Source organism: Gossypium hirsutum, chromosome D08 (assembly GCF_007990345.1).
Source record: "Gossypium hirsutum isolate 1008001.06 chromosome D08, Gossypium_hirsutum_v2.1, whole genome shotgun sequence".
Taxonomy (NCBI): Eukaryota; Viridiplantae; Streptophyta; class Magnoliopsida; order Malvales; family Malvaceae; genus Gossypium; species Gossypium hirsutum.
Genome location: NC_053444.1, coordinates 56,476,981 through 56,496,069, shown reverse-complemented (window position 1 = coordinate 56,496,069; position 19,089 = coordinate 56,476,981). Strand labels below are relative to the sequence as shown.

The 19,089-nt window shown below is 32.9% G+C and overlaps 4 protein-coding genes across 5 annotated transcripts; 3 read left to right on the top strand and 1 right to left on the bottom strand.

Moving 5' to 3' along the window:
- Positions 1 to 355: 355 nt before the first annotated feature.
- On the top strand, positions 356 to 3,025 carry LOC107933584 (plant intracellular Ras-group-related LRR protein 5). Its single transcript, XM_016865840.2, has 3 exons — positions 356 to 1,103; positions 1,612 to 2,528; positions 2,623 to 3,025. Exons 1-3 carry the CDS (start codon positions 485 to 487, stop codon positions 2,761 to 2,763), a joined length of 1,677 nt encoding a protein of 558 aa, XP_016721329.1. The 5' UTR covers positions 356 to 484; the 3' UTR covers positions 2,764 to 3,025.
- Positions 3,026 to 10,465: 7,440 nt separating this feature from the next.
- Positions 10,466 to 12,659, top strand: LOC107933581 (protein LOL1). Of its 2 annotated transcripts, none has more exons than XM_016865837.2 (6): positions 10,466 to 10,823; positions 11,124 to 11,273; positions 11,690 to 11,803; positions 11,910 to 12,023; positions 12,107 to 12,216; positions 12,306 to 12,659. In XM_016865837.2, exons 2-6 carry the CDS (start codon positions 11,213 to 11,215, stop codon positions 12,348 to 12,350), a joined length of 444 nt encoding a protein of 147 aa, XP_016721326.1. In that variant the 5' UTR covers positions 10,466 to 10,823; positions 11,124 to 11,212; the 3' UTR covers positions 12,351 to 12,659. The 2 variants fall into 2 exon arrangements, with proteins under 2 accessions (XP_016721326.1, XP_016721327.1); XM_016865838.2 differs by having other exon boundaries at positions 10,599 to 10,823; positions 11,082 to 11,273.
- Positions 12,660 to 14,948: 2,289 nt separating this feature from the next.
- On the top strand, positions 14,949 to 15,588 carry LOC107933582 (late embryogenesis abundant protein 6). Its single transcript, XM_016865839.2, has 2 exons — positions 14,949 to 15,123; positions 15,216 to 15,588. Exons 1-2 carry the CDS (start codon positions 15,037 to 15,039, stop codon positions 15,477 to 15,479), a joined length of 351 nt encoding a protein of 116 aa, XP_016721328.1. The 5' UTR covers positions 14,949 to 15,036; the 3' UTR covers positions 15,480 to 15,588.
- A 46-nt stretch (positions 15,589 to 15,634) lies between these two features.
- On the bottom strand, positions 15,635 to 18,765 carry LOC107933580 (uncharacterized). Its single transcript, XM_016865836.2, has 2 exons — positions 18,215 to 18,765; positions 15,635 to 16,130 (listed from the first exon to the last, which is right to left on the bottom strand). Exons 1-2 carry the CDS (start codon positions 18,449 to 18,451, stop codon positions 15,891 to 15,893), a joined length of 477 nt encoding a protein of 158 aa, XP_016721325.1. The 5' UTR covers positions 18,452 to 18,765; the 3' UTR covers positions 15,635 to 15,890.
- Between the last annotated feature and the right edge of the window lie 324 nt (positions 18,766 to 19,089).

Below are 19,089 nucleotides of genomic sequence, written 5' to 3'. Positions count from 1 at the left end.
TCTAATAGCATCACAAGGACAGTCAATAGTCGATCAACAACCGATCAATGGTGAGTTAATGTTTTTATTTCAAATAAACTTAAGTGTATGCGACAAATTGTGATTAGTTAAAAGGTGCCACATGATATATTCTTATTGGAGTCACGTGGCAACTGATTTTTTTAACACTTTTAAGAAAATGGGCTGAACCGGGTAATTAAGTACTAATCTGGCATAAAAAAAAGTTTAGGTGATGAAGTGAGAAAGTAAATATAATTCAAAGGTGGAATTCAGCAAAAAGCTAAAAAAATGAAATAGTGGAGTAAAGGCGGAAGTAGACTTGTAGACAGAGGAGAGGCGTATTAGCCCATTGTTTACGAAGGTCCAGGGAACTTTATAATTAGGAAAATAATATGCATTATGATGAAAATATAATTGTATAGAAAATACAGAAATGGCAGCCAACTATTATAAATAATTAGTCTAATCCATATAGTATTTGATTATGAAGATCAAAGACCCTTCGCCAACACTCAAGATAAACTTTTCTAAAACAATCTCTTTTCCTCGTCTAAAACTAAAAACCACCATAGCCATGGCGGTGATGTCAAAGCAAGATCCATCACCAGCTTTTGTAGAAACGGTACAAGAAATCATGAGACTTTACAGATCACTTCCACCAAGGCCTTCAATTGAAGACGTTGCAGCAGCCAAATCCGTTCTCAAAACTGTAGAAAATGAAGAAAAAATCAAGCTTGAGGAGATCTCAATGGAACGACCACCTGAAGATGTCCCTGAGGAACTCTTCTCCGTTCTGCAACAGGTGAGGAAGACCATGGTGTTGTTTCAAAGCCACCAACAAAAAAAAGAGGCCCTTTACTTGGTTGAAGCTGACAAGATGTTTGAGACGTTTGATGGGTTGATTCAAAGGGCTTCTTTTCTGGTTTCTGGGGATACCCAAGATGAAAAGGTGACTACTTTTAGGGAACAAGTAAGGAAATTTGATAGAGAAGCTGTTATCAGTGATGACAGTTTGGTGAAGAGAAAGGAAGATGGTGATTTGGATAAAGATGATGTAAAGGGTTTGGTTAGATGTTCTTCTTCAAAGGCTTCTTTCTTTTCAGGTAAACCATTAAATTTCTTATTATTTTGTTGGGAATTTTAGTTTCTTGTGAAATTTTGTGCCTTATATATTCAATTTTGAGAATATAGTTTAAACAGGTTCATGTGTTTTTCACAGTTCAACTTATTGTTGCATGTTTTAATATGATGAAATGAAAGGAGCTATTATGGTCATTTCAACTTATTGTTTTTCTTCCTATGCTGCTATTAAGAGTCTGAAAATGAAATATGTATATATAGAAGAAACTAGAATTCTGATGACGATTCATTTTCAAGTAATATTTTGTCTTGGTTGAATTGAGAAGCTGGGATTTGGCTCTTTAAAAGGAAAGTTTCTGGATTTCATCAATTAAGCTGATCATATTATAATTCCAGCTCTAGTGCTTTTCCTTTATCATGCTATATATATGTCTTTTATGGATTAAAATTCATGAGTCTGCAAGATAGGTAGATATAATTGATAGGCCATGAAAATGTATTCTTAAAGTAAGGCTTTTGGTGTATTTGCAGGTGAAAATAGCAGTGAAAAGCTAAACCTAATGAAGACAGCAGCGCTTATAGAAAATACTGCTAAAACAGGAGGGATAGTTCTTGATCTTAGAGGCAAGTTGATGGACCAGATTGAGTGGCTCCCTGTATCAATTGGGAAATTAAAGGATGTGAGCGAATTGGACTTATCCGAAAACCGTATCATGGCGCTACCACCCTCCATTGGTGGCCTTCAAGCCTTGACAAAGCTTGATCTTCACTCAAACCAACTTATAAACCTTCCTGATTCGATTGGGGAACTTATGAATCTAACAGAGCTTGATCTCCGTGCGAACAGGTTAAAGTCGCTGCCTGCTACTTTTGGGAACTTGATAAACCTCATGAATCTAGATTTGAGTTCAAATGAGTTCACCCATTTGCCTGAGACAATTGGAAATTTAACGTCTTTGAGGAGACTGATTGTTGAAACAAATGAGCTTGAAGAACTTCCATACACAATAGGAAATTGCTCCTTATTTTTGGAGCTAAGATTAGATTTTAATCAGATAAAGGCTCTTCCTGAGGCTGTTGGGAAGCTTGAACGCTTGGAGGTTCTCACTGCACACTATAACAGGCTCAAAGGGTTGCCGACAACAATGGGCAACCTCTCCAATCTAAAGGAGCTCGACGTAAGCTTCAACGAGATTGAGTTCATTCCTGAGAACCTCTGTTTTGCAGTAAGTCTCAGAAAATTGAATCTGGGGAAGAACTTTGCAGATTTAAGAGCCTTACCAAGATCAATTGGAAACCTTGAGATGCTTGAAGAGTTGGACATAAGTGACAACCAGATCAGAGTTTTACCCGATTCTTTCAGATTATTGTCGAAATTGAGAGTTTTCCGAGCTGATGAGACTCCCTTGGAAGTTCCACCAAGAGAAGTAATCAAATTGGGTGCTCAGGTAATGCTAATCTGGCTACAAATTTAAGTTGCTGGGACCTTTCCTGTTTGATTTCTTATGAGCTACTAACTCATTCAACTTCTTTCTACTTTAGGCTGTTGTTGAGTTCATGGCTGATCTTGTTGCCAAGAGGGATACCAAGGCAGCACCACCAAAGAAGGAGAAGGGTTTTTGGTTCAGGATTTGCTCGATTTGTTGGCCGTTCCGGACCGCAAATACGGACGACAACATGTAACCAATGAATTACTACTACAGTTTTTTCTTTTTATCCCCTTGTAAATATCTCAAAAATGTTTTGGTTTCTTGTCAAGATGTGTGTTTTTTTTATGCCAGTTCCATTACTTTGTAAATTATTTGTGAGATCGGTGAGCTTTTCTGCGAAGTTCAAAATCCTGATTGCTTGCAAGTGTTTTCAGATTCAAGTGAGGTGAAAAACCTACAATTGTAAATCTTTTGGCATCTATTCTATAGCATCCAAATTCTACTTTTAGTATAAATTTTGCTTCTAAATGCATCTGTCCTATGTATTGCTGTTGTACAAAGGAACTGAGTGAGGCATGAAAAAACATGTGAACAGTTGGAATAGAATTTAGCCACCAAGAACAAATATACATAAAAAAAAGGGAATATTTATTCTTTAAAAAGGGAATATTTATTCTTTTTAAAGAATTTGTTTAGTTGTTTCATGTGGTTTCTTCTATTCTTAAATAAATGAACTTTTTTACTTTAACTACTGAAAAAGGTTAGATCTTTTTGGTCTCCAAGGTAGTTTAAGCACTCGTCAAAACACAATTTTTACTCTCCTAAACCCTTCAAAAAATCCTCATTAAAACACAATTTCTACTTTCCTAAACCCTTAAAATCTGATTAAAAATCCCAGGACAACTTTTTTTTTTTGTGCATAAACTTTGAGAAAAATGTTAATATTATCAAAAGTTGACTAATTAATGAGCTTTCCTAAAACAGGAAAAGTTTCAAAACGTAAAAAAAAAGAAAATAAAAAACAGTGGGTGTCAGCAGCAACTTGGCTGGTTTTTTAAAAGTTGTAAACTTGTTTGCGAAGAATTTTCTGGAAAAAGCCATTTCTTTCTTCTTCCTTCCATTAATTGTCTTGTTACTCAAGATAGAAACCACAGGGTAGGGAGCCAGCTTTTAGAACATCGCAAGTGTGGAACAGGTTGATTTGCATGCAAAAGAAACCAAGATATTGGGAGCAGTTAATTGCTTGTATTTGTTGTAAAAAGGAAATGAAGGAGCCCCCAAAGCATTTCAATGGGATACCTTCTTGGAATAACATAATGTTGCCGTATGTGATTTTTCCATGATGCAAATGTTTATTTAAGAACAACGAATGGTAATGTCAAAATATGAGAAAAAAACTGATATCACCACTGAAAGCAGCCATGAGCCATCACCCCAAAATCATAGAACATTCAAGGACAACAAATATAAGAAAATTTGTTCTTTTTTTATGGAACTGTTGTTAAAATGCATTAATTGATACAAAAATCTTAATAGAAATTATTTTGCTTGGTTAGATGCCAAATCCTTCGTTCATTTTACTTCTTCTTACCGATTTAAAAAGAATAATCTAGAGGGATATTCCTCTGCTTCTGGATCTAGACCTTTCCTTTCTTGTTGTTTTTAGCAAAGTTATTAATTATAGGGCTAATGTATTATTTTTCTTTTAATTGCGCCCAATTATTACTTTTTGTATCAATTTGGTATCTAAAGTTTTCCCATCATGTATCATTTATCTTGGCTATTAACAATTTCTTGATTACTGTTTTTTCAAATAAATTAAAAAACAGAAAGTAGGTGAAAAATAAAAAATACAGTAAATTTTTTCAAAGAATCTCAAAAATTATTAAAAATCAGAAAAATATATAAAATTCCCAAAAATAAAATACAAAATAAACAGAAAATCTCAAGAAAAAATAGAAAAAAACACACAAAATAATAAAGATATATAAGTACATATGATTATGAATTTACAAAAATATAAACACTAAATTTATGTTTATTCCTTCTAAAAATATGAATTATTTATATGTTAATTATCTTATATGTCATTTACTATTATTTTATTTATAATATTTTAATTGTATACTATAAATTATTAGTATTTTAATCATATACTATAAAGTCTACATTACTATATTTATCTCTATGCTATTAATTAGTTACGAAATATTAATTACACATCATATATTATTAGGTTATAGTTACAAGAGAGTTGGTTGATTTTTGCTAGGTAAATACTTTAGATATATAGTAAGTTAGTAACGGGACCAAGTGATTATTACAAGTAAAAAATAGATATGAATATCAAGAATTTGTTTACGCAATTTAAAATTTGTCTACGTTTGCGAGTCTTGCCCGAGAGTTGATCCACTATACTTCAATTAATACAAGTTGTGATTTAAGTCTCGTTTACCAAGTAACTGTTGGGAAATGTATTCATATTGTAGTAAACATGTAATTATTTTCTATGTATTTGAACGATGAATAAATAAATAAAATTAATTTCACATTTCACTATTATATCTTTTGTGTTTCTATCTCTCATGTTTTGCATACACAACGAAATTATGACAAACAAATATTAGCTCATTGATTGTCTAAGTTCAAACTAATGATAAGGGGAACTGTAAGAATGTTTACATTACAAGAAATACAACTTACTTCAATAAATAATCTAAATAAGCCCGTAATTCCGTAAAAGAATTAAAGTGAGCATTTGATTCAAATACTCGAAAGGATTATTGTGTTGTCTAAATTTCCAATTATAGAGATGACTAGTCTTGGTTATTAAAGCAATTGACTCCACGAGTAGAGACATAAATGTACTACTTATTAGAAGAATGATACGTTAAACTGGACCCAATTTGAATTAATTTTGAGTCCACTTGTGAATTAATTCACTTGTGACGTTCATGGTGTAACTTACATAAATCCTAATTTAGTCACTGGCCATGCGTATGTGACTCATGTGCTTTGATATGAGTGATGTTTATGCTCTAAAGATGATCAAACTGATAGTCGGTATGTTGAGTATATGACTTGTGTATGACATAACTTTACTAGTAACAATGGAATTCATAACTCGATTAAAGAGTTAATGATATCATCTTATTGACATTGTGTGGATTGATAAATATGGAATGTGGTCATAGATTGCTTGTTCTTGAATGAGTAATTTATCACATGCATTAGTTGACAGTGATTGCATTAATCATTAAGAAGACGCAATGGTGACAATAAGATAAAACAAAATTGTATGGAGTGAGCAGATTTAACTCAAAGGAATTAAAGATATCATATGAGGTTAACACACACATGGCGATGTCATTGAACAAAATAGTTGAATAAATTACTTTCGTATAGAGTATACAATAAGGAGTTTACAATCATGGTACTTCTTGTGGACTAACTCCATGATTAAGTAAATTGTGAATTATCAAAACAATGCTTTTGATTATAGTTGCAATTAATCAAGCATAATTATATATGTCCGATTGGTCCATCCACTAACTCAACAAAAGCTCGACCGAACTGCATTTGAATTAGAAAAAAAATTTATGACTTTGGAAATAATTTAATTGAGGTCAATTTATTCGCTATGAAATTAAATTAGATAGCCGTGAGAATTTGTTCAACTAGAGAATTTAATTAAAGAATTTTCTTGGAAAAATAATTTGAAAAATCTCAGTGATTTTTGAGAAAATTAATTTTGACCAAATAAAATTAAATTAATCAAATTAATTAAAATAAATATGATATTTTTGAAAATTAATTTTCAAGTTAGACAATTGGCCCAATGGGTAATTGAACTTGAAAATTGGACCTGAAATCAAAAATTAAACCTGAGAATAAAAACTCAAGACCGCAACCCAAAAACTGGTTGAACCGGATCCTATGTATGAAATTGGGTCGACGGTCCAACTAATGGCTGGACTAGACCGGTTGGGTTGTCACTAGCTTGAATTGAACCAACCAATCCCATTCGGGCAAAACAACGAAGTTCGGGGTGCCGGGGGAGTCACGCTGGTGATGGCAATGGAAAAATTAGTCTCCTAGTGGGACTCCACCGAGTAACTTGATTTCAAATTAACTTTTCCAAAGATTTTGTGAAATTACAAATTGCTCTACTGGTAATTTTGTGAAAATCTTTTTGATTTGAAGCGAGCCGACACTCGGCAGACATGAACTTGAAGATAGCAGAGAAGACTACTCAGTCGAAGTATTCATCCTAAATGAATCATAAAGATACGACTTTGATAAAGTGTTTATTACTTTATATAACACAATAGAGTTCTTGTTTTTTAAAAAAAATTAAAACTCTAATTTTTCCTTAAATCTATTTTTTGTTGTGTTTTTGAACTTGATTTTTCAACAGTAACACCCTCACTCCTATGCTCTAAACATGTTCACTCTCCTCTAAGACTTTCTAGATGAAAAATAAGTAACTCACTTAAGTTTACTTCACAACTTTTGCACTCAAATTGATGGTTCCTTAATGAACAAATTGAAGTGCTCCCTCTATATATTCCAACTTAATATAAGTTGTGCATATAGCTTGATAAGTTACAATTAATTAAATCGCACTCTCACGTAGACATCCATATTCAATTATTTTTATAATGGTTGAGATATAAATCACTCACCATCCTCTAATCCTTTAAATAAATAAATTTGGATTGCAGACTTTGATTTTGATCCTTGTTTGAATTGATATCAGCAATCATAGAATCACAACAAGCCATAAGCATTCACCAAAGCCTACAAATTTAAAAGGGTTAAATCATTATTTGAGGTTTGAGCTTTATAATTTTTCTTATATTGGGGTTTGATTTTTTTTTGTCCAAGTTAGGTCATAAACTTGACAATTGTTTCCACAGTAGGACCTGGACTTGGCAACTTTTTCCATATTAGAGCTTAAACTTTTTCTATCCAAATTAGGCCTTGAAAATAGCAAATGTTCTCATACTGGGGACTAAACTTGACAATTGTTTTCACATTAAGGCTTGAACTTTAGAGTTTTCAAGGGCTAACTTGGATAAAAAAAATTGAAGTCCCAATGTGAAAACATTTGCCAAGTTCAGGACCTAATTTAGAAAAAAAAAGAATTTAAACCCCAATGTGAAAACAATTGTCAAGTGTAGAGCCTAACTTGGACAAAAAAAATTCAGGCCTCAATGCGAAAAAAGTTATCAAATTCAAATCCCAAATATGATTCAACCCAAACTAAAGCCCATAAAAAATATGCAAGTTTTATCCAATTTTCAGATATGCTCCAAGTTACAACTAACGTAGTAGTTGAATGACAAAACTAACACTAACAATCTCCCCATTTGACAATACTTAAACAAAACTTTTAATCTTCACGAAGAAAGGATTAGTCATCGAATCACTCCTCGTTAATCCTTTGACTTAATTATGATTATACTCAAGTATTCAACTATTAATAAAGCAAACATTGAATAGCATGATAATTTAAAAAACAAGGTAAGATAATATCACAGTATAGCAAGTTTAAGGAAAACTAAAATAATTTTGACTAAAAAACATTGAATTTGATTTGATCGATAATGAGTCGAGCTCAAGCTCAGCTTAAGTTTCCAAGCTCACATGTTCGAATATCTTAATACTAGATTTAAATAGCTCGAGTTTAATCAAGCATTTTATTTATAATATATTTTTAATTATTAAATTATTATTTTGTCTATTATATATATAGATTTAAAACTTAAATCTTATTTTATTTCGACAGGGGGTGAAGTTGAAATTTTTTATTAAAAGGTGATTTGAAGCAAAGAGAACTTAGTCACTTGCTATCCCTTCAATTTGCTTCTATTTACCACACTACTTCCTCCCAAAAATTAGACATTCACTTTTACCCTCAAAACCAAATCTCCAAAATCATATATTTTGCTAAATCACTAAGTCATATGCATCTCTACTTGCTGTTGCTTGCCATATGTGGGGTTCGCCTCGCATTTTTTGAGTAAATCAGAGAAGAAATAGAACTGACATCACAACGAGGAGGAACACAACATCGCAACGAACGACGTCCCAACGAGACAATATGCCACGTCACGACATGGTAACGTATATTCAACTTGATTAGTCTAAGAATATTTTAATCATATTAAGACTTTAGTATTAGCCTATTTAAAAGGGTCTTTGCAACCTTGTTTAGAGGTTGACAGAATATCTCTAATGTGAAATTTGATGAAGAGTTTTGTGAGTATTTTTGAGAGAGCTTTGTATTCAAATTTTGGGTTTTGCTCATTTAGGTTATTTTATCATCTTATGCTCTTCGTTTATTTTCTTATAAAGTGAAGTCTTCTTTGCCCATGGTTTTTTTTTATCATTTTTGAATAAATTTTTCCACATAAATATTTGTATTCGTTCTTCTTTACTTTTGCTATCTCGTTGTTTATATAAATCGATCCCCAACACTACCATTAATAAGAGGTGGATGTGTGTCATACCAATTATAGTTTACTCTTCTTGTTACTAATTTTCCTTTTAACTTTGTATTCCTCCCTCTACTAATAAGTTTTTAAGTATTAAATTCAAGTTCAAGTTCGAATAACTCAATTATAATTTAAGTGAAACTGAAGTTTAGGAAATATTATTCAAATAAAGTGGAGTTAAGTATTAAGTCATAAATTTTGAATTAAACTTAATTTTACCACTATTCGGACTATACTCGATTAAACCTTTATTGGCTTGTTAAAGAACTTAAATTATTGATGGTTAGAATATCCAATTTCAAATGTGGAGAAAAGTCAAGAAAAGTACAACAGAGCGGTCCCCTTGTGTCGTAGCATGCTTATCTATGGACCTGTTATGGTTCTCTGGAGAGAGACTTCCAGTTCTTGTAAGAACTCTTGCCCATACTTCCACGGACAACTCTTGTTCAGACAATAAAGTCTTTTGTCTTTCCTCTCTTTTCTTTTGTGTCTTATTTGTATAGTCCAATATCATTTTCCACTTTTCACTTCTTTTTTATTTCTCAATACACAGATTGTTCTTTGTTCATGCATTTGCTGCTCTTCATTCCTACAAATCAGTTTAGTCTACAAGAACAAGAAAAAAAAAAAAGAAGTTAGCCCTGATTTGCTAAAGAATAATGAACTTTCTATTTCAATACACAACTAAAATGTTGTGTGATAAAAGGGACATGATCACTTGGCCATCTTTTTCTTCTTTTCTCCCTTTTTTTTTTCATTTATGTGTTATGATAGTGATTTAACTTAGGATATCCAACTATATTGAAGCAAACAGAGAGAGACGGGAATTAAGCTTTTCATTGGCCCTAAAACCAGCCAGTATTAATTACATGTAGCTGAAAATGAAAATAATAGCAGATACGCACAACAAAGTCACAAGGTTCAGTCACATTCACTCCCCCAAAGCTCAACTATAATAATGCAAGGGGAAACAGGACCACCAGCAAAAATAAAATAAAAAGTTATGGTTCTGCAAATAAATATAAAAGAAGAGCCCAAGAATGATCATTTTGACAAATGGAAATGGTTCCTCATTAACTTGCTATTTTCCCATGAGAAAGGGGCGTGTGGCTGAGTGCAACACTCACGCGCATGCTATGTTTTACACTAAAAAGCAAAGCTACAATTGAGAGAGAGGGGGGTAGGGGTGTGGGGTTCAGAGTTTCTGGCTTTCTGCCCCAAAGTTGATATTGATGTACCACCAATAGAAAAGGAAGTTTACCCATCACCAGTTACCATGCAAGTTAATCTTTTATGGGATTAAATGAGTAAGCAAAGGTGAAAGTGAAAGATAGTTTTCATTGCCTTATATTCAGTCATTCTGTTGGCTGAGTATTTATTAACATTCTATCAATCACTATATCATTTAGTGAATGATCTGTAAATATAACTTTTAACTTTCTATAAAGTCGATGGCATGCGATAACCCTGAGATAATTTTCTCACCAAATTTTTCAGGACCAAAAGAAAAGCAATTTTCATCGATCCGAACTGTTAAAGCAAACGATAGAAATCTCCTTTGACACCAACTTCTTAATTTCACCAAAAGGAGAGAAAGTCAGTTTCTTTTCTTTAATCTGTTGATAAGGAGAAACTGAAAGGATTCAGTTGACAATTACCCCCTAAGATGAACCGATAAGGAAAATAGTTGAAAAAGGAAACGTATTTTAACAACTTCTACTTTCTCTTATCTTTGTCCATTCTAAACTTAATCTTCTCTCTCTCTCTCTCTCTCTCTCTATCTCTCTCTCCATTTCATATGCAAATTGATTAGGTATGTGCTTGCCTCACTTCGTAAGGCTTCAAATAAATTTCTTTGTTTATCAAGTGCTCTCAAGCTTTCTATTTTTGTTTGCATACATCCATTTTATCATCATCTTGTATGGTTCTCTAAGAAAGTTTCCAAATTGGGAACCAAGTATTTTGTTGTTATACATACACTCCTTTCCCATCATTTCCCTTTCTGTTTCATTGGCAACTGTTTTAATCTTCATTATAGTCCATTCTGATTCCACTTTCTGAGTTTTTGCAGTTTCTAAATTTCTTGTTTCTTACTTTTTGTGGACATGGTAAGAATGGGAGAAGGATTGGTGCTATCTGTTTAGAAGGCAGTGAACTATTAGGATCCCCCAAAAGGGACTTTACCCTCTGCCTGATTTTACAATGCCAGTTCCTCTTGCTCCATATCCAACACCTTCAGGGTCATATACTCCTCCTGCGAATGGTATCTTGTTCTTCCCTGCAACAGATTTATCTTGAAACTGTGTGAATTCTATTATTGTTTAGTTGCTGTGATGAAAGAATGACCTTCTTAAGAAACTTTGATTAGCTGCAACAGCTAAAGCCATAGGAATAGCAAATCTAAATAGATTTATTGATATCTGAACTATGGAAGAATATCTGCAGTTACTGATGAACGGTTTAGGTTGCTGCTTTCCCTTTTCTGATGTGCATGTTGCCAGGATATGAGTAGTGCATTAGGGTATAAATGAATGGTTCAAGTTTAGTTTTCAAACACTAGTTTGCTTTCTGACAAGCTTGGTCTCATCATAATATGAACCTATCTTTCTAAATCAACAAAAGTTACTATGTTTTTTTATCCATTATCAACTGATATTGTAGCCAAATCTATGTGAGCAGGGGCTCAAAGCCAGCTTGTATGTTCTGGATGCCGAAATCTATTAATGTATCCAGCTGGAGCAACCTCTGTGTGTTGTGCTGTTTGCAATGCAATAACAGCTGTACCACCTCCTGGTACATCATCTGCTATTCACTTCATACCCTGAATCTTTCTTCTGTTTTAAGTTATTCTTATATCTGTCAAACGAAAAAAATGTTAATCGAAAGTTAGAAATTACAGGCACAGAAATGGCCCAGATAGTTTGTGGAGGCTGCCATACCTTATTGATGTACATTCGTGGAGCCACAAGTGTTCAATGTTCATGCTGTCACACTGTCAATTTGGCCTTGGAAGGTATGCCTAACAAGTTATGATGTTCCCTAAATTCAACAATGTGGGTTCGTAAATCTGGTAGATTAAGCTTCCAGTTTTTACAGCAAATCAGGTGGCACATGTAAATTGTGGGAACTGCAGGATGCTACTAATGTACCAGTATGGAGCAAGATCTGTAAAATGTGCAGTTTGCAATTTTGTCACATCAGCTGGGGTCAGTTAACTGTTTAATAACCATACAAAGGGATTACACAGTTAGTTCATCTTGCGTCTGTTTGAAATTTGTTTCATTGAATGATGCAGGGATCAGCAAGTGGTGCAGCAGAACAGAAGTTGAACAACACCTAAATTTAACTTCACAGTTGAGAAAAAAATACTAGTTTACAACTTTGGTTTTGCATATTACAAATATCCTCTTCCATTGCACCCCTCAGCAACATAGAGGAAATCAAATCCTTGCATTGTATAGAGTTGCCCTTTCTTTTCCTTTTTTGCTTGCGTGGCCTGTTACTGAATAAGCAGTTTTTGACTTTCTGTTTTTTGTTTTTAAAGTTGAACAATCGTTTATCATATGATAAGATAAACTTCATTTTCATTTACAGTGCTATCAGCTATGTATGAGTGGCATTAAATACACGGCATTGAAGTTTATCTCTAGTACTTTTTTTCCTTTTTTCCTACTTAATTGTCAATGCTCTAAAGGTTCAAACAACTGTTTCAATGTCATTCAGGTTGTACCAAATACATTGAATTTTGGAGACCATATAGAATTTTCGTTTAACATTTAAGTTTTTTTTTTTTTAAAATTAATTGGGTTGAAAGTCAAGTTGGAATTAAAGGGATTGTAGCTTTCAAATTTTTTTGGCACCTACTAATCTATAGCAAGGTATAAATTTTTTGTTCAACATAAGATTATGTTCTAAGGTAGTTTCTGCTATACTGGCAAATGTATAGTTCTTTTGGTATTATGTGTTTTGATGTACGGTTTAACTTTTTTAATATTTTTAATACATATTATAATTTAAATTATGGGACATGAAAAATTGAATTATGTAAAAAAAATATATTTATAAAAAATTGGTATAAATAATGAGACCTTCATAAATATTAAACTTTATAAAGGTTATGGTGTATGTATATTTTCTTTATTTCTCTATATAAAAGATATAAAATAACAATAACAACTTTAAAAATAATGTAATTTACTTTATAAAGTAAAGGATTTTCGTTATTATTCAACTAAGTTGGTTCCAGTTGACTCGTAACACCGACTTAATTAAGTGCTTAATATATACTAGATTATGGTATACTCACGATGTGGAAAAAAAATAATTATGTAACAAATCTATAAAAAATAATAATAATAAATGCCAAATGTGACTTCTATTGAAATGACAAAGTTGAAGTAATGAAGATTTTAAGCTCTTCGTTATAAATCTCATCATTTGAAAGTATTTTTCTAAATTATATGTAAAAAGATAAAAATATTCTCTACCACAGTCGAGTTAGGATCTAGTTGAGGGTGACACTTAGGCTTTTACTAAATCCACCATCACTCCATAGTTAGCATGCTCTACTTAACCATTCATCCTACTCCATTACAAATATATCATATTGAAAGCCACTACCATCTCCATGGATGTTGGATGCATCCATCTCTATCCGCTTTATTTCAATTTAATTTTTACTACTTATCTTTAATATTTTCAATCGTTTTAAAGGCGAGTGGATATTTATACATAAAATATATGAATTCTTTCTACAACACATTATTAAATTTTTACCCTTTTAATAGTTATATATACAAGGGTAAAATGATAATTTTATATAGTGCTGGGAGGAGCGAGGTAAGTAATTATCATAATCACTCCATACCCACTATCCAAAAAAAAAAAATCTACCTTATCCCACCCCGCATCAACTTTTCAAAAATAAATTTGTTCCATTTGAAGCGAACCAATTCGAAATCCATCAATCAGTTCGATTTTTATCATCCCTAATGACACTAAATCAAAATTTTAAATAATAATATATACATGCTCAAATACGTACACAAATATATTTATATGAACATATTAATTTTAAAATTACTTATTATGTTCAATAGATTATATTTTATTTCTAAAATTAATTATAAAAGATAATAACAATGAGATAAAAATATTTTTAATAAATAGTTGAAAATATTAAAATTTTATATCAAGAATTAATATGCACCGGTATAGACCAAGACACGCCAATATAATTAGTAACAACCAAAATGCAAAATTTGCATGAAGTGAAAATTAAAATTAAAATTAATTGACATAACCTTCTGACTTTACAAAAAAGTTTTTTTTTTTTTTGCTTCTTTTAACCTTTGAATTTGTTTTTTTTTTTGTTAAATCAACTCAAAATAGATGAAAAAATTAAATGGTAATTAACTTTGCTGATGTAGAATACATGTAGATTGTCACGTAGATAACACATAAGCATTTAATTGTTTTTAAAAATTTAAATGATATTAAAAAATTATAATTAAAAAAAAACGTAAATTTAAGGCTGCAAAAATATTTTTTTTTTGTAAAATTGAATAGCTAAAAAAAGTTATTAAGCCATTATTGTGGTTTATTACCAAAACAGGTTCCGACCGTGTTGGTACGAGATTCCTTGTTACGTTTCCCCATAAAGATTAAATACTCGTGATGCTAAATTATCAGCTCAACTGCTCGAAATTATCGTGGATTCTTTCAACTATACTCTGACTGCTCTCTCTAGGTTGATGTTTATCTTATATATTATGTTTTATTTTTATCAACAACTCGTTAGAAAGATATAGATAGGTAGCTGGAGGTCCAACGTGGCAAAACTCCACGGCACTGCATGCATGACTCGTGGCTAAAACTTCAACGTGGCAACTTGAACGTTTTTGTTCATAAAGATGGCTGCTGGTTATAATTTCGTGATGATTACTATATTAACGGAGAAAAACCGAAGGAAAGTGCATCAGATTTCAATCGTTACCGTTTACAGCTAAGTTTGATCGAGAAAAACGATGCACACAATGAAGGAGAAGATTAGCAACATGGCCAGTAGCGCCAAGGAGCATGTCAACATCGGCAAAGCTCAACTTGAAGAAAAGGTACGTAGCTTCCTCTTTCCTTATTTTTCACCATAAAAGAAATAAAGAATGAAGGTAGTGTGTTTTATGGTATTTAATTAATTGGATTGCAGTTGGAGAAAGCATCGGCTTCTACGGAAGAACAGAAGGAGTTGGCTCATGAGCGTAAAAAAGCCAAGGAAGCTCGAGCAAAGATGGAGTTGCATCAGGATAAGGTCAAGCATATACAGGAGAAAATGAGGGCTAAACAACCCCAATATCTCCATGGCTATGGCTATGACCTTGATCATGACCCAACAGTTGATAGGGATGAAACCACCGCTCCTCCCTATCATCATACAGCGCATCCCCCAACTCACGGCCATCACAAGTATTAATCAGGTTGACCACTCTCATGGCCATGGCAACACTATCTGTGTTTTAGCCTCTTGTTTCATTTGCTGTCCCACTTATGACGTTTATCTGTAATAGTAATTCAAACACTCATCCATCTTTTCTTTTCTTTTTTTTCCCTATAATAGTCTCAACAAAGTAATTAAATGAGAATATATATATAATATATTAGATCATTCAACAAACCACTTATACAAATGCCTTCATCTAGTGTTTCTAGCCAATATCCTCTTTAGAAACCACCTTACGTACATGATACTTATACAGTGAAATGAAGCTTATTACCATTAGTACAGAAGTTGAGAACCAAAGGGAAAAAAATATAATCAAAAGAAGTTGATTGGTACTACGCACGCATTTGATGCAAGACTTGACAAAGAAAAATAAACCAACAATCATATCCACTGTAATCTTCCTTGGTACTCTACACACTGCTGGATTTTACCATCATGTGACATGACTTGGGTCTTCACATTGGCTGCTCTCGTATTATACTTCACTTGGAACTTGGGGAATGCCTTCTCATTTTCTGCATTAGCTGACCCTGATGTTTGTGGCAAAACTTCATCCAAGAACTCATCCGCTACGTCTCCATCTTCATCTATCCTAAGACGCTTTGCATACCATTTCAGACCCTGCATCCGAAAAATCAATACAGGCTTCATGAATAACCTAATGAATATAGTGTAGAATGTAGAGGGCAAAAAGGTGGGGGTGCTTAACATGTCACATATTGACCTCTCAGCTTAAAATAAGAAGGGATATGCTTAACATGTTCACTTCAGAAAACAAACGAGCATGGGAATGCGTGCCTAAACTAGATTCATTCTTTTGGGCCTAACACAGCATACATTACTCCTTTTATTCCTTGCTGAAACTGGATACGAACTATCTGTTTACTTCAAACATGATTGATCTTAGCAACTCAATTTACATGTCAGCATGTATAAATACACAACTCCTCTATTATTGTCATATTAAGCAAATCATGGTTCAAACAGACAATCGCTCAAGTCTTCCAAGGTAGTAATGTTAGTTTTCTCTCAAGTACTGCTTATGACACATCTAGCTATCATCAAAATAGAGGAGCCTCTGTCGTCTTAAGAAGAAGACAATAGAGACAGAACAAATCAGTTTGCATGTACTTGAACTGTTAAAGACATGTCGCTACATGGCACCATATCTATTCAATAGGATTAAAAACAACTGTGGAGATCAGCCTTCATCCCCAAACACAGAAGATCTTGGTACAAATTGATATATAAGTTCTTCAAAAAGCAAGACAACACACAAGTTTTCAGTAAGATTGGAGGAAGCATTCCCTTTTATTTAGTTGGTCAATTGTAACAGGATTCACAGGATCTGAGGGGAAGAAATGAAAGTCAATCCCAAGTTCAAAGAGAAAAGGGAAAGAATAATCCAATGTTAAAAAATAAGGGAAAGAACGTAAATTTAAAGAAAATAAAAAAGATGAAAAAGGATTGATGGTAAAAATGCAAGTCAAAGACGAGGAATGTATTACATGCACTACCATAATTAAACCTAAATATAACATGAACTAGAATGCATCTTCCTGCAATGAGCATCAAACCATCAACTATATCTGGATCTTAGGCCAATCCTTTACATCTGGATCTTATTGCCTGCTTTATATACACAGCTAACACTCAACTCCATAAGTTCATTAACTTCAACAGCAATCATACAGGTCAATTAATTTCATTGACACTAAAGTACAGCAACGTTGATTGGAAATGCATGCTGCAGAATTCAGATAACACATCATACACTCGATGGAACGCAAACAAAAAAAGAGAATCCATTATCCTTCCATTATACTTGACTAATGGATTCTACCAAGTTAAAAAGTCACAAAAAGCAACCGTTAAACAAAATTCTGGAATCTTCATTTGAAAATAGCTTCAAACAAGAACAATATCAACATAACACCAGAAATGGATAAAAAATTTAAAATAGAAAATTATAAGGGAGCTTGATAACCATAAGACACGTGCAATATCAGCAGTGGACAATTTTAACAATAGAAGCAGAAGTTAGCGACATAAACGAAATCCAGAACAGACCCTGAGAAGAAAGGGGGATTGCACGATTTAACTACAATGTGATCTAGGTTTGCCACTAAATCCAAGATTGGGAGTCTAACTGTGGTAGCGTGCATGATCAGAAAGGAAACAGCAGCAATAAAACATTTTTATAGCCCACTTTGCATTCAATTTCAGCACATTATCATATGTGTTCATACGGGAAGAAGATGATGTTGCCTGAAAAACGCCCTCTAGCACATAGTTCCTGTAGTCAATGACATCAAAGATTCTGTATATCCAACATACCAAGGGAAAAGGTTATAGTAAATCTTCAAATGCCAGCTAGCCTCAAGCTATTTAGAACCAAATTACACAACTCAGAGATACTTTCTCCCTTTCTATGTTCAGTGATTTGTTCTATCTGGTCTTAATCCCAAACTACTAATAATTACTTTGAACATTGCGTTCTTCTTTTAACCACGCTAAATAGGACAAGCAATAATTAATCTCTTAAGCATAAAATCACCTTAATGTTTTCTAATTTTATTACCTAGAAGTCATCTCATAACAAAAAGTAACTACATTTAACATTATAACAATCAACGATACATGAAGAACCCATATTACAAAATTCGTTAAAAAAATTAAAGGGAAAGAGAGAAATTGAGAAGGACCTGGACGCCGCCGTCAGAGGAAGAGCAGGGGAGGAGGAGAGGAGCAGGATGGGGACGAGCGGCAGCGACCTGAACAGGGACGCTAAAGCCCCTACGAGGAAGCCCAGTTTCTTGGAAAACGGGAGGGTTGTTGGGTGTTTGGGAATTGTTTTGAGGGTCATTTTCTTGGTCTTTCACTTCCTGGCCATCGTCTCTGGCAAGGCCCAGCAGCCCCGCTATTCTTCTAAAGAATCGCATAATTAAAGATCAATTGTATTCGATCACCGATTAGATGAGCTCAGCGGAGCAAATCGAGATTAAGAAAAAAAAAAGAGAGAGAGAGAGAGAGGGGATGAAATCAAAATTGGATGTGTAGGGTTTGGAAAGAGGGGAAAGAGGGCAAGAGATAAAGGTAAGGTAGGGGTCCGGTTCGTAGTGGACAGCAAGCTCCAGCACCGGAGACGATGCGCAGAAACGTGATTTATAAACACATCCAGAAGAATTCGTAAGGTTAAACTATCATTATGTATTTAGTTATCAGTAAGGATAATTAAAGAAAATATAAAAACTAAGGCATAATGACATTATTTGGTTATCTATTTTATTTTTAAAACCTTTCATTTAGTGATCCATTTTTTTAAAAATTTAACTTTTTTTAACTTTATTAATGCGTGGATTGTTACTTCAATCAACATTTAATTATTTTTTTAAAAATTTCTAATTTTTTTAAAATTTCTAAAAGAATATTAATTATATTAAGTATTTTTAAAAAATATTTCAAAACTATAAAAATATATTTAATATTTTTTAAAATTTTAAAAAATTAATTAAATGTCGACATATCATTCACGTATCAATCCACTTGTATGCAATCAACTAAGTCAACAAACTAACTT

Coding starts and splice junctions, on each gene's coding strand:
- LOC107933584 (XM_016865840.2), top strand. CDS start 485: ATGAAGATCAAAGACCCTTCGCCAACACTCAAGATAAACTTTTCTAAA. Junction 1,104..1,611: donor AAAGGCTTCTTTCTTTTCAG/GTAAACCATTAA, acceptor GTGTATTTGCAG/GTGAAAATAGCAGTGAAAAG. Junction 2,529..2,622: donor TAATCAAATTGGGTGCTCAG/GTAATGCTAATC, acceptor TTTCTACTTTAG/GCTGTTGTTGAGTTCATGGC.
- LOC107933581 (XM_016865837.2), top strand. CDS start 11,213: ATGCCAGTTCCTCTTGCTCCATATCCAACACCTTCAGGGTCATATACT. Junction 11,804..11,909: donor AACAGCTGTACCACCTCCTG/GTACATCATCTG, acceptor TAGAAATTACAG/GCACAGAAATGGCCCAGATA. Junction 12,217..12,305: donor ATTTTGTCACATCAGCTGGG/GTCAGTTAACTG, acceptor TGAATGATGCAG/GGATCAGCAAGTGGTGCAGC.
- LOC107933582 (XM_016865839.2), top strand. CDS start 15,037: ATGCACACAATGAAGGAGAAGATTAGCAACATGGCCAGTAGCGCCAAG. Junction 15,124..15,215: donor AAGCTCAACTTGAAGAAAAG/GTACGTAGCTTC, acceptor ATTGGATTGCAG/TTGGAGAAAGCATCGGCTTC.
- LOC107933580 (XM_016865836.2), bottom strand. CDS start 18,451: ATGCGATTCTTTAGAAGAATAGCGGGGCTGCTGGGCCTTGCCAGAGAC. Junction 16,131..18,214: donor CCTCTGACGGCGGCGTCCAG/GTCCTTCTCAAT, acceptor TTTCGGATGCAG/GGTCTGAAATGGTATGCAAA.